At 38.5% G+C, this 15008-nt stretch overlaps 1 protein-coding gene across 1 annotated transcript in view; it reads right to left on the reverse strand.

Moving 5' to 3' along the window:
* UBE2E2 (ubiquitin conjugating enzyme E2 E2) overlaps window positions 1–14656 on the reverse strand; it is a 386475-nt gene extending 371819 nt beyond the window's left edge. The window contains exons 1-3 of the mRNA XM_045385212.2: window positions 14496–14656; window positions 8845–9028; window positions 39–89 (exon numbers count right to left, since the gene is read on the reverse strand). Coding sequence (XP_045241147.1) covers window positions 39–89; window positions 8845–9020 — 227 coding nt within the window. The 5' untranslated portion in view covers window positions 9021–9028; window positions 14496–14656. The remainder of the gene's footprint in view (window positions 1–38; window positions 90–8844; window positions 9029–14495) is intronic.
* Window positions 14657–15008: the final 352 nt, after the last annotated feature.

The following is a 15008-nucleotide window of genomic DNA, read 5'->3' on the forward strand; positions in this document are numbered from 1 at the left end:
CAAAAGATACAAGTAAATAAAAAACCGTAAGTACTTACCTACAGTTGGGAGGAGGGTCCAATGTAATTTCTGCAAGTTCCTTCTGAATTCTTTAAAATAAAGACAAAGAACATTATGTTAAAAATATCTTCACTCTTAACAATTTATTTCATTAAAACGTTATGCTTTAATAATACTTCCCTTTGGTATATTAGTTTGAAATACTAATACTGTATAAAGCATCACATCCAACAATAAAGTAGCAATATCCGCCAGGGTTTTGAGGATGCATCTAAAGGATGACACTATCAGTACATGCAACCTGTGGAAGGAACACTATGACTTCACTGAACCACTGACAGCGCTAATTAAAATTTCTAAAGCTGGAAATTTCTGCCACACCATTCATGGGTCATTCTAACTTCTGTTTTGTATTAGAGCATTCCCATACAGGATGGAAAGCTGATATTAAGTTAAATTCAAGCATCCTGACTTGACAGAATCAAATGGTGAAGAAAAGATTCAGGATCTAATTCCAACACCTGAAACTGCCATCAAGACGCATATGGTATTCCTTCCTGGAGCCTCTAATTTGGAGCAAGTTGGGACTTTGACGTTTAACACTATTTCATCTGCTAGAACTATCCTAATATTACATAAGCAATTAATGTCATTTCATGAGCTTCACGCCAAAAAAAAATTTTTAAGCCTGCTCTACCTATCCTCATGTGTTACATTCTACTTTTATTTTTAACTGCATCTAACATCCTATGTATGTATAAAAAGGCTGAAAGCGCGCCACTGTTTTCTAAGACTATACTTAGCAATCCCTTAACTATCATTCATACCTTATTAAATGTAGGCTTTGCTAAATCAAATACAAAAATATTCTCAAAACCGTTTCTTCTCCTTTGCCTTGGTTTTTAAATATGGGGTTATTAACAGCTGGATGCCTGTTGTCTGGTAATTATTGTGACAGTATATGGATAATAACTGATTAAAGTATCTTTAAAAAACAAAAGAATCTGAGCAAAAATATTTACACTCAAGCAATTTCATTCTACTTCCTTTTCAAGACAACAAACTACTAGAATAAATGGGACCCCTCCAACAGAACTGGTATCAACTTCCCAAAGGAACTGCATGCTACTGGTACAATTTTCACTTTTCTAAACCGTGTGATTCAAGGTTGGTGAGGCATTATGAATCAGAGGACGGCTAAGAAATTCAAAGTCAAAGAAAATTGCATTGTAATTCTGCTAGGCCATTAAATTGAGTCCCTGGGCAAGAACACTGCTCACACATGCTTGCTTTCTCTCCCTGTGCCTCAGTTTTCTGTCCTGTAAAATAGAGGTTAACTAGAATAAACTCCGTGATCTCTTTCAACACACTATAACTTCCTTCTAATATGGGTTCTGTGATATATTTATATGCATACAAGTACATATTGCCCATATTTCAATGACAATAGTCTCAAAGATTTGATACAGGAGAACACATTTTATGAATTTCATACAAAATATACAACAGACACTTCAAAACTAAATGGCTAAGTCCAGGTTAAAGATGGCAAACTAGGCACACACACTTTTACCTCTCACTCATTCAGGACCCCACTAGGTGGGAAAGGGAAATGCAGAAAATGCAAAAAAGGAATAAACAGCAAAGAGAAGGGTGGTGGTCACCAATGAGTGAGAAATTTCAATATATTTCTGCAAGACAAAACAAATGGGTGTAAATCAAACAGGCTGAGACAGGCAAGAAGGGGGCTAAAGAGTGTATACAGATAAAATAGACTACAAAAGGGGACATAGGGGGAAGTAATCAGAAATCCCAGAAGGAAAAAAAAACTGCATAAGTCACAGATGAAATATGAAGCAAACTAAAATGTAAAATAACTTTAATTAAGTATCAGACATTGGGAGTGAGGTGGGGAGAGAAAGATTTGATCTATTTTGCCTAAATGCTATCACTCATTGAGAAGCCCAGAGATCATGACACTGGACTTGTAGTTAATCTAATCCTAATATGCTGTTTGGTCTGGCATTTAATGTTTACAGTTATAATAAATGTACAATTTATTGGTCTTTTACTTACAGACAAAGCATAGAAGATTGGTTGTTGGTTGCACTGTACAAAGTAAATGTTATTAACCTTGAAGATATAAAATTAAGTGTAGCTAATATAAAACAGTTAAAAGTGGATGGAGAAGATATTATCCCCAATTTACAAAGTAGAGAATAAAAAACATGTTATTTGTAGGAATAAGAAATAGAAGCTTAAATATATATTTTTAGAGTATAAAGGCAACAAATAATTTTTAAAAATTTTTAACTATCATTAACTGGGAGGAAGGAAAAGAAAGGAAGAATAGGTAAGTAAACTAAATCCTCATATTTCAGAGCAGGCAATCAAAAGATATTACTTCAATTAACAATTCAACGAGAAATAAGTGTATTATTTAGAGTTGTACAGAAAACCAACAGAAGGAATAAGACCAAAGACAGCTAAACAGTCTGCTTCAAGGGAATGGAACTGGGAGAATTAGGGGCAGGGGGTGGATTAAAAAAACTGTTACTTTCCATTTAAAAAAAATCTATGTACTGTTTATTATCAGAAACATGAACTTTTAAAAATTGTTTTTAAACTAAGAGAACCAAAGGAATAGTCATTATAAAAAGCATGCTTAAGCTGTCAAAAAAAAAAAACAAACTATTTTTAACATAAAAAAACTTCTTTGCAATTTTCAAACAACACATCTTGCTTTATATTTATACTGCCCTTTAGATTTAAAAAAACAAAACAAAAAACTCATAAATCCTGGGCCAGGCTCAGTATTGGTGGCTATGCCTGTAATCCCTAGGCTTTGGGAGGCAGATGCAGGAGGATCACTTGAGGCCAGAAATTGGAGACCAACCTGCACAACACAGTGAGACTCCTTCTCTACAAAAAATTTGGGAAACTGTTGGTCACAGTGGTGTGTGCTTATAGTCCCAGTTACTCAGGAGGCCAAGGCAGGAGGATCACTTGAGCCCAGGAATTTGAGGCCACAGTGATCTATGATCATACCACATACTCCAGCCTGGGCAAGAGTAAGACCCTGTCTCTAAGAGAAAAAAAATTGATACATCATAATTTGCTGTCATATAGTACTACACAAAAGTTGAACTCCAGATCCCTATAATTCTAAGTCTATATTATTCAATATAAAAAGCAATTTACTGATGAATTCAACAAGTCTGAGCAGTGAGTCAATAATATTATAATACATTTTGAGCCACTGTTACCTAAAATGGTTATATTTCTCTTGACAGAAAAGATTATACTAAGAATTGCTATTTAAACGGTTGTAAGATGTCCTGCTGTTTTCAATGACAGCAATTCAATTCTATCTCAAAAATTGTGATCATGGTATGTATTAAGTTTCTCAGCCTTGACAAGTGGGGATAAGGAAGGTACCTATTTCAGGCACTGTCTCTTAGGGTGAGGAAAAATGAAAAGTATCAATAATTCACACTTACAATGTACCTTTCCCATGACGATCTTTTACCATTAAAAGTGATCCGGTAAATCTTACAGAATTCTCTAAGTATCTGTTTTATCAGTTCCCATTTAAAAGACAAGGAAAACTAAGGCTAATTATTTTATACTGGTAAGGTGAAAGATGGAGAACTATTATCTTGCTAAGTCAAACAAAAAGACTTCCTTCATCAGAACTTTTAAGACAAAATTATTTTACACAAAAATCACCTGGACAATTGCCTAAATTTCCAGTTTCCATAAGGCAGTGTCACCTCTTAGGTTAGTATGATACAGAAGTCAGCAACTGCCTATTGTTACTGAGACAAGTCACAAGCAATAGACAAATTAAATTTCAATGTATATTATTCTACCTTATACCTTAACTGTTCCAGGAACGAATGATAAGAGTACAATAAGAGTACTGTGTGGGATTGTTATTTGCTTTAAAAAAATAGCAGGGGAGGGGAATCATAACAATCATGATTCATTCAGACTTAAATGAAGAATATGGTACCAAAATTATACAGAACAGAGAGGATATGAAACTCTCATTTTAACATCAATATATTGGAAAAGGGGTTCAGAAAAATGAAGCAGTGTATATGTACTAACATGTTTAAAACACACACATACATTTCTTGGGTTAAAGAAAATTCAAAAATTTACTCAGAGCCAAGTAGAACATGAATGTGTGGATATGTAGATTTGCAAAGTAATTTCTTAGCAGGAATTTTTTAAAAACCCTTCATCTCATCTAGATAACTTTCTATATTCCCTTACAGACTACAATCCTCAGTCAACCTAAAAACCCTCTATTCTAATCAATTGAATCACCTAGCAAAAACCTTCCAAAATGACCTTATTCTCAAGAAAGTGTCATGCAACTAATAATTAAAATTTTTTAAATGTCAAAGCAATCTTTAGAAAACACATTGCCATCGCAAATAAGAAGTCTAGAGTTTCATTCTGGATGGTGGTATATACTACATACATATGATTCTAAAAGATCATTGATTTTAAGACACACCATCAATAATTGTGCACATAAATTTTAAGATGTGTCCCAATTTCAGAAACATTAAAAAGTTTTAAAAAGTGCATTTAGAATGAATAAAATACAGTAATTACAAAAGATTATCTATAAAAGTACTATTTCATTCTCATGTGGAAAACAAACTTACAAGAGCCCATAAGATAAAAGTTCAAACTGGAATACGGTGGAATCAATTGTTCAACCTAACAAAAATTTAGAGTCTGAAACCAAAAACTACACCTCAAACAGTATCATATTGAGTGTCCAAAAATAAAATCACCATGTCTACTCTGAACAAAGTTAATTTAGAATAAATATGATTTAAAATTCACATTTACAGATGTATCAACCCATAAAAGCAGCAGAATAAATTCAATGAAGATCTCAAAATAGATGTTTTATTGAACTGACTAGTCAATTTAATCAAAATAATCTAAATCTGTCACTGCAGATATAGTCCAACTACAGACTTGCAAATATAACAAGAGTGATATAGACATATCAAGAGAACAGGCTGTGATAAGAGCATGACAATTTTTTAAGAAACAAACTCTTGCCAAAGAAAAGCAAAAATGCATGTAAGATGTAACTGTAATCTTTCCTTTAACTCTGAGACAGAAATTAATTTCTCCTACTGTTTAAATACCCACTTAAATGTTTTCTGTATTATATATCACTATTCTGTAATATCACAAATGAGATTTTTCAAATCATATTTCTATATCAGCTTATTAATTCTATAATTACTGCATTACAGCAATTATTAATAGTACATTTCATATAACAACTGAGCACCTACGTGCAAGCACTTTCCTAAGTCACTACAAAAAGTATTTAATTACGGCATCTGAGTATTTCTAGTTTGACAACAGCACTGCCTCCAAGGTTAATATATACCTCATTTTTCCAAAGTTTGTACCAAACAGACTTGGAAAATATCATTGCAGACTTTAACTGACATAAAGTCTATTAGTGACAGCATCAGTTTATGAGAGCTTACTATGTGCCGAATAAATGCTTTATCACATTTAGTCCTCATGAGAACTTTGTGAACAGCGTACCATTATCATCTTCCTTCTACGAAAGAAGAAATTAAGGCTTGAGCTGTTTTTTGTTTGTTTGTTTTTGAGACGGAGTCTCGCTCTGTCGCCCAGGCTGGAGTGCAGTGGCCGGATCTCAGCTCACTGCAAGCTCCGCCTCCCGGGTTTACACCATTCTCCTGCCTCAGCCTCCCCAGTAGCTGGGACTACAGGCGCCCGCCACCTCGCCCGGCTAGTTTTTTTTTGTATTTTTTTTAGTAGAGACGGGGTTTCACCGTGTTAGCCAGGATGGTCTCAATCTCCTGACCTTGTGATTCGCCCGTCTCGGCCTCCCAAAGTGCTGGGATTACAGGCTTGAGCCACCACGCCCGGCCGAGCTGTTAAATTATACATCAGGATCGCAGAGGCTAGGCACAGTGGCTCATGCCTGTAATTCCAACACTTTGAGAGACCAAGGCAGGAGGATCGCTTGCAACCATGAGTTCAAGGCCAGCCTGAGCAACACAGCGAGACTCCCGTCCCTACAAAAAATACATTAAAAATTTAGCCTGGTGTGGTGACACACCCGTGTAATCCCAGCTACTTGGGAGGCTGAAGTGGGAGGATTGAATGAGCCCAGGAGTTGGAGATCATACCACTGCACTCCAGCCTGGGTGACAGAGCAAGACTCTGCCTCAAAAAAAAAAGAAAAAGAAAAAAGAAAAAAAAGAAAGAAAGAAAGAAAAAGAAAAAAAAAAAAAAGACCACAGAGCTATAGCTACTAAATGCTAGAACCTAGATTCAAACGTAGATCCTGTCTCTAGAGTTCAAGCTCTTCAATGCTACTCTTTCTCATAAAATGACACTATTTGGGAAAGACTTCTCATCTGAATAAAAATGATCATCAACAAAAAAGTGTGAAATAAAATTTATTTTGAAACTACCTCTAACTTTTAATCTTCTGAACACACTAGTACTAAGATGCTAATATCCATGGAAAATCCAATCCCTAAAATAAGCTCAGGGTTCCAAGGTAACCAGTAAGTAAATATTGTGACTGCACTCTGCTAGGTACTGTGGATATGACAGTGAACTTAAAAGATGTGGGGTCCTCTGTTCTCATAATTCCCAATTTTTTTCCTAAGTTAAGCAGAAATGGCAAAGAACCAACAGCTTCCCTATCAGCTGAATCGGAGGAAGAGAGAGGGGAAAATAAGGTTTTTTTTTAATTAAAAAATTAGTAGCAAAGCCGCATTTTTATATTTAAAATAAATAGTAAATAATTACATCACTTCATACAGTGTCACCCAAAAACCAACTGAAGACCTTTCTAGAGGAAGATCATGAACCACAACTTGAAAATCACAGATTCACAGGAATTTGCCAACAGAGGGATTCTTTCAGCCAGGAAGCAACTCAAAAGAGACTTCTTACTTTCACCAACGCAATACAACCACTTACTATTTACTGCCCGGCAGGCACTGTCCTGTGCTCTGTACATACACTATCTCTAAACTAGGTTGTATCTCCTATGTACAGAGCAGAAACACATCTTCCGTATTTTTCCCTCATGAAATCTATCATTAGGTTTGAATAATCTGTACTTTCTACATATAGTGTAGTAAAATAAAGATGACCCATGTACTTGAAAAACTCATGTTCACACATAAAGCAGTACATCTTTCATAAGCAGAATTTGATCTTTGGCATATCATGCAAGAAATATGATTTTAAGGTATATTATAGTGGTGCTCCCAGTTAGGGGAAAAGGCAGAGCCTCACCACAACAGGTAACTTTGCTAACTAGCAATCACAAAATAAAGCACAGGCCCAGCAGAACCCTATTCCCCAAGGACCTGGCCAACCAATCCTTGCCCTTTTCTGACAAACTGAAAAGGCCCTGTAACAACCCAATCAGACACTGAGGACTGAATTAGATTTTCCGCATCTACATGGAACTACAATCTGTACCTGAACATCTCCTTTCCACCCACATCGACTTCCTTCTTTCACCTAAATGTCACATTTTCTCTACTCCTCACCTTTCTTATCCATCCTAACCCCACCCCCCATTTCCCAGGTCACCTCTAAGCAGGTCATTTGTGTCGTGGTCTGGCAACAGAAGGGTCAGCCAGCTGAGTCCCCTGTAATTGCGGTGTGATGGCAAAACAAACTGAACCCTCTTCCCCACCCTGGCATGTTCTAGTACACAGGTCTAAAAGTTTAAAGTTCAGGGCTCTCTGACTTTCAAACAGCTCCTTCAACAGAGATCAGCAATACACCCCCAGGAAAGGGAAACTGAATACTCTAGTACCTTGGAATAACCACTCACCATCCTCCAACATCTCTCACCAAGGGGCCTGAGAAGGTTCTTTCCAATCCTGTAGACTGACTAAGCCAAAGGGAAACAAGGTCTACTAGAACATAATAATGGTTTCTTATCTTTGAGAAAGGAGTTCCCCTTAATCCACACCATAAAATAACATATAAAGCTGTAATTCAACATTCAGGCATTCCACTATGCCTAAAAGTTACAGATCGCTTTTATTTATACTTCCTATTTGGGCAATATAAAACATATGAAAACAAAGCAAGAACATAAAATCACAGGATCAGAAAAGACACTACTTTATCTTTCAAATTATTTTCCAAGAGATATTCTATAATGTAACAATATCAAAACAGATTCCCTCTAAGTCCACTGACATGCCAATCATTTTAAGAGATTGATGTACCAAAAGAAGACCATTCAAATACCTACTTTCCAGATCCATCTATTCTCCAGAGAAAGAGAAAAATCTGTATCAAGATGGATCCACTGACTAATGTAATGAAACCAAGATGCACTTGTCGCTAATGTCAGCATTTCTGACTCTACCAACTGGGAGTAGTGGAAAATAAACTATCACTCACTCAATAACCACTTCAAAAGATTCCTAATCTCTATTTTGTGTTACGGAACAGAAAAAAAATATTTATGGTCAAGTAACCATAAATGAAACCACTGCAACTTTACATGCACGCCCTGTATATGCTTCCCTAATAATACACAAACACACAAACACACTATGGAAATGTATTTTATGAATCTGCCATGCCATTTAACTGACTTTAAATACTGAAGTTCCCTATGGCTAAAACCATGTAAAAGAGATCATCTTGAAAGGGAAAGAAAAATCCACGAAGTTCATGGCTGACAATCACGGAAAAAATGATTAAATGCAAGAGAAAAACAGAACTTAAGATGATAAACTGATACCAAAAATAAAAAGGTTATAATAACTGAGATACCTTTTAGCACTAGTTGACAATTTAGCAGCGGTTTTGCTGGATATTTTTCCCTCCTTTTTCTTGGGCTGAACTTGTTCTCTTTCTGGTTCTTGCTGAACACTTTCACGTTGATCTCCATCGGAACTTCCTCCACTAGTGCTTGGACTGTCATCAACTCTTTGTGCCTCAGTGGACATTTTAGATCCTGGATTAAAGAATCAAAAATCATTTACTCAGCTGTGAGGACGACTACAGTAAGCTACCTCCAGAACACAGAGAATGAATCTCAAAGTAAAACAAGTAAATCTCAATATAAAACGGATTAAATTGGTCATTTACAAAACAATGCAGCTTTGGGACTTGCTAAAACTTTTCCTTCATCCATTCAAAATGTATTGTAAAACAAAAACATACAAAATTTATACATGAAACGTTCACAGCAACATTATTCATAATAACCAAAACTGGAAACAACTCAAATATCCACTAACGAATGAATGGATAAACAAAATGTAGTAGTATATTCACATAATGTACTGTTAGCCATAAAAAAGAATGAAATACAGTGTCTACGTGCTACAAAATGGATGAACCTTGAAACATTCTGTAAGTGAAAGAAGCCAGCCACAAAGCACCACAAGCTGACTATTTAGATAAAATGTCCAGAATAGGCAAATTCATAAACATCAAATTCAGTAGTAAATCTCACGCCTGTAAATCCCAATGTTTTGGGAAGCCCAGGCAGGACCAGCCTGGGCAACATAGCAGGACTCGATCTCTACAAAAAATAAAAATATGATTGATACCACTGCATTCCAGCCTGAGTGACAGAGAGAGACCCTGTCTCAAAACAAAATAATAATAATAATAAAATAAAATGGGTAAGTGGTTGCCAGGGAGTGAGGGGAGAGCAGTGAAGACTGACTGCTAATGGGTAGGATGCTTCCCTGTGGGGTGATAAAAATGTTCTTAAATTAGATAATGATAATGTTGCTCAATTCTAATAATAAATATTCTAAGAACTACAGAGTTGTACATTTTTAAACGGTAAATTTTATAGTCTGTGAATCACATATCAATAATGCTGTTACAAAAAATAAGAAAAAAATGACTAAGGGTCTACTCTCTACCAGGTGCTGTGCTAAACCCTTTGGTCCCACAACTGTGAAAAACCTGGACTAGCCAACTTGCTAAGTACAAAAACGAAGGTTAGTACAAATAGTTGTGGGAACAGAAAAATGGGAGGATTCTTTCAAATCCCTATTCCATCAATACATCCTCAGAGCTGGGCTAAGGTTAAAATTCTCCAAACTAGTAAATTGTTTTAAGTAACCTTTGTGATAACAGAAGAACACAGAGGCCTGCATGACTGCATGATTCTAAATAAAAATTGAACCATACGACGGCATCAGCACTGATTCAGCTATATACTAAAGCAACCATATTTCACAAGAGATGGCGAGACACTGAAGAATTTTTTTTTTCTTTTCCCCACAGTCTGGCTAAAATATCCCTCAAGGCATTCAAATTCCCTTTGCTCTGAGTTCAGGCTCCCCAAGCAGCTCTGATTACCAACTCAATTTCCTCAATAGCTTGATATTTAGGTAGCTGTTATAATCTAGACAGGAGACACAAACAATTCCAGTAAGAGAAGAGGAGTATCTCTTCTCAACTGTCATTCTACCATAATCAATTTCTGAGTTTGATGACTACGAATACATCCCTTACGAGCTGACTAGCCTACAGTGTTCTGACAAATCCAGAACTGAACCAACAAAACCCATGCCCAGACTCTAAAAGGTCTTGTGCTCACCACAGTTTTGTCACCTAATAATCACTTTGAGCACTGTATAGCTACCTTCTCAGACACCTCTTTAAAAACAAATACCTATACTTAACAAGTACCATTAACAACAAAAAAAATACCTTTAAAAATTAGAGGTACACTGAACAAACTCCTTTTGAAATGGATCCTTTTGATTATTCTTATTCAAATTACGACTTGAAATAAAACTGTTTCTGATATGATCAATAAGAATAGGTAAAGATACCTCAAATAAAGCAAAATTTTTAATTACTACAATTTAGTCCAAATGGATAGCTATTTGACACTGATGAAAATTCATCATTACTAAAGATTTAACTTGTAGTCTGCTCCAAGCCAAAGCAATGTTGTAACACCGATCTTTAATAGACTGAAATTTTTGTAAGACAAACCAAAAAGCACTGCAAAAGAATGGAGGCATCACGAAGCACAGAGCCGCAAAGAGTCAACAGAAAATAGTGAATCCTTTCACTGACACGCCACACACACCACCACCAGCACCCCTTCAACCCCAACAGCTCCTCATGCCACACAAAAACAGGTCTGCCTCAACAGCTCTGAAACATACTAATGGAAAAGCTGACTACTTTTCTACCTATTCTGTAAATGGAGAGCACCAGTCTCCACAGCTGTGACATCTTTTATGAGCACTAAAGTCACTTAATAGAATACTGAAATTTTTTATCAGTATGTTTCACATCTAGCTCTAAAAGTCATAACATATTTCTTGCTTTTTTTCATTTTTATTTTACTCTAAATTCTCATTCTTGGATTTAATTTTTTTTCACCTTACCTCTTTCAGTTAAAATATATCAGAAGTTTAAAACCTTCTAAGTATGTACATAATGGCATATCAGTTAGGGCAGCACGCATGACAGTGAAAACGAGAACAATCCTCAGGGAAAGGTGCTCAGATACAGCAAAATGCTGCCAGCGATACCTTAAGAAATGTGAAATGAGTGAGAAATCATTTTATACATTTTAAACCAGGAGCAATCTGTTCCATGATAAATATATGGGAACCTCAATGAAATAATATTCTCTATACTGAGGCTGCAGCTTCAGTTTAATAAACTATGATTTACTAAACTATGCCGAGAGTTTCAGTTGTGTATCACATTCGTTATAAAACCACACATTCTTAATATTCTTATTTATGTGCATTCACATACTATCGAATGCCAGAGTTATATAATTACTTAAAAAGATTGCTCAATGATGTCATCTGAACCATAATCTGAAACCCAAATTTCATAAACTACTGCTGAATATCAGAGGAAGACTAAAGTAAAAATTAGTCTCACTAGAGAACTAATAAAAATACTATTAGAAATTCCCCAATAGAGGCGTAATTTCTAGTTTCACATTAAGGAAAAGAATTATTTCCACTTTCGACTTAAGACACCTATTTCATCCAAATGTTAACCTACAAATGATAAATCCATCTGAGGCCACTGATAACCACTATAGGAACTTTCAGAAATAACGTTTTCACATCTCTTTTTCAAATATCAATAAGAGGAGCTTCTCCTCGGTTTGTTTTTTGAATGCTTGCTTACAAAAAAACTATAGAAAAAAATTATTGTGCCACTCAGGTGCAATGAATTTTTATGAAGAAAAAGTAGTCTATAAATCAATTTAATTAGTCATAAGGGTAAAATTGATGTCTTGTCTCTCTAAAGTACAAATGAATAAAAATTCCTGAATTAAAATTCTTTAAACATTATCTTCTAAATTAGCATTTTAAAATTAATTCCTAAACAGTTAATCTGATCCCATTATCTAATCTACAGGGAAGATAAACTTAAATCCCAGGGTTATAAACAAAGAGCTACTCTCCAATGATAGTTTCAAAGATATTGAGATATATAAATTAATATGCTTGCTTCGTAACTCAAAGTAAAACTTAATTTTTAAACATAAAATAGGCAGTCCTTCCTCAAACTATGTTAAGAGGCTTACATTCTATTACTTCTTCAACACAAACTGTCTAAGCTTGTATTAGCTATGTACCCTATGTTGTAATTACAGTCCTGGAAATTAGCAACATACAGTGAACGAAACTCACGTGTTCCATAAACACGTGTTCCATAAAAATGAAATGATTTGGCTTGAAATATTACTGACTACATAAAGGCAACTATAGTCATTTCATAAATCCAGCCTACTATGCAGGTAAGCCTTATAACAGTATCTACTAGTATAAAACTGCAAAACCAAGGGTTCATTTGAGCTTTTATAACAGGAAAGCGTTTAATTCTGTCATATAGATCTTGCTGTCTTCCTACTCATGTTTCTAAACTTTTCTAAAATGTAAAATAAATACATAGTATATGCACACAGCAATATTCAGCTTTAAATTTAACTGCAAAGATATTTATGCAGAAAATAATAGTGGAACACCTGATTTGGGGGTAAAAGGTGCTGCAGGGGAAACAGAATGGGGTATAGCATTATATGAAAACACTCTATCTTCAGCATCAGCCCACATACAGAACTCCAAAGAGACAAGGAGCATCCAAATTGCCGTAGCAAAGGCAAATATTTAGATTCACAAAGTGCAGACTGAATTATTACATATCTAGAAACATACTTTTTAAAGAATCAGGGATTAAAAACTAAGAAGAGCGTAAAATCTTTTAGAACCGCGAGATAATTTGAGGGTAAACCTTAGCACTTCCTTTCGTACTTTTAAATGAAAATATTTGAGTAGACTCTCAAGAATACACAATACAAAACGATGAATCTTAGAAAACATGCAAATAGGTCTAAACAGCCACCGAGCACAGGATGATGTCTTTCTAAAGCGGCCTTAATTTCCTTAAGGGAAGATGGATTGGACATTTCTGGTTGGTCGTGGGAAAAAAAAGCCACAAGAAGCCACGCTTTATCTTCATTAGAAATTGTAAAGGGCAAAAAGATCAAAACATTATGAGAGAGAGGGGAGAAAAGAGGGGGAGAAGTGGAGTGGGGGGGAAGGGGGAGAGGACAGAGGGAATCCAGTTTCAAACCAGGCCAGTGGGGGCTGCAGAGAAGAGACCAGAGAAAAATGGGCTTCGGCTCCAAACTGTGACAAGCGCCAGGGATCACAAAAGACAAATACAACACACACCCCACACCAGGACACACACAAATACACCCCACAAGGTCTTCTCCGGGCGGGCCACCCGGGTGCGGCGGCGGAGGAGCCAGACCCGGCACTCGCCAGGAGAGACACCATGTGCAGCAATTATGCAATTAGGGAAAATAGCAAAAGATCAAGCCGGGCACTTTCCACCGTGACATTTATCCTGTACTTTTGCAAAGACTTAGTTCCAGGATGCGGCTAGGAGAAGGCAGGCGCTGGGAGGGTGGAGAAGGATGGGGAACTGAGAACGGAAGGGGGTAGAAGGAGGACAGGGAGAGGAGAGGCAGAAGGGGGGATGGGAAGGAGGGGGAGGGGTAGAAAGGGCGAGAAACGGGGGCAGGAGGCTCGCGGGAGGGGGCGCAGGGAACCGGGCCCGGGGAGCGAGGAAGGAGGGAACTAGGACACGAGCGGTGTAAGCAGAGACCTGCGGCGCGGAAGGGAGGTCGGGGAAGTGAGGAGGACGCCAGCGAGAGGGAGGACGCCCGAGGAGGGGAGGCACCGGCGCGGCCCGAGCGAATACCTGAGGGGGGTGTCCGTGCAGGTCGCAGGCTGGAGCCGAAGCCCGGGGAGAGAGCTGCCGACGCGCGAGGGGGAGGGAGACTGGGGAGGCCCCAGGGACGGGATGTCCCCTGCGGACCGTCTAGTCACCGAAAGCCGGACCCACGCACCACGCACCCGACCACGCCTGTCCCCGCCGCGCTCGCGCCCGCCCGGACTCACCCTCAGCGCCGCCGCTGCCGCCGCCCCCGGCCGTTCCAGCTCCGGCTCCTGAGGCTGCTGCCCGCGGCTGTCGCTGTGGCTGCCCCTGAGTCCTGGAAAGTGAAGCCACCACCTCCGGGAGCCGCCGCCGCCCGGCCGTCCGCGCGCGCACCCGCGAGTGCGCGTCCCCGCGCACCCGCCTGGGAGAGACCGCGAGAGCGCGAGCCCCACGTCGGCCGTGCGGCGCCGCGCGCCTACCTCCTCCCCCGCCCCTCCTCCTCCGGCGCGCGGCCGCGAGGGGGCGGGGGCGGGCGCGCGCCCGGGCGGGCTGCCCGACTGGTCGGGAGAGGGGGTGGGGAGGCGGCGTGGAAAAGTAAAGTGACAGCTGGGTCCCGCGCGCAGGCCGGGCTCTGACGGGGGTGGGCGAGGGGCGTCCCACGGGGAAGGAACGACAAGGAGGGAGAGAAGTGGGGGAAACCGAGGCCGACGGGGTGGCTTGAGGGGAGGGGACGCAAGGACCTTGACGGGCACGCG

The sequence above is a fragment of the Macaca fascicularis genome, chromosome 2 (genome assembly GCF_037993035.2).
Source record: "Macaca fascicularis isolate 582-1 chromosome 2, T2T-MFA8v1.1".
In the NCBI taxonomy this organism is placed as follows: domain Eukaryota; kingdom Metazoa; phylum Chordata; class Mammalia; order Primates; family Cercopithecidae; genus Macaca; species Macaca fascicularis.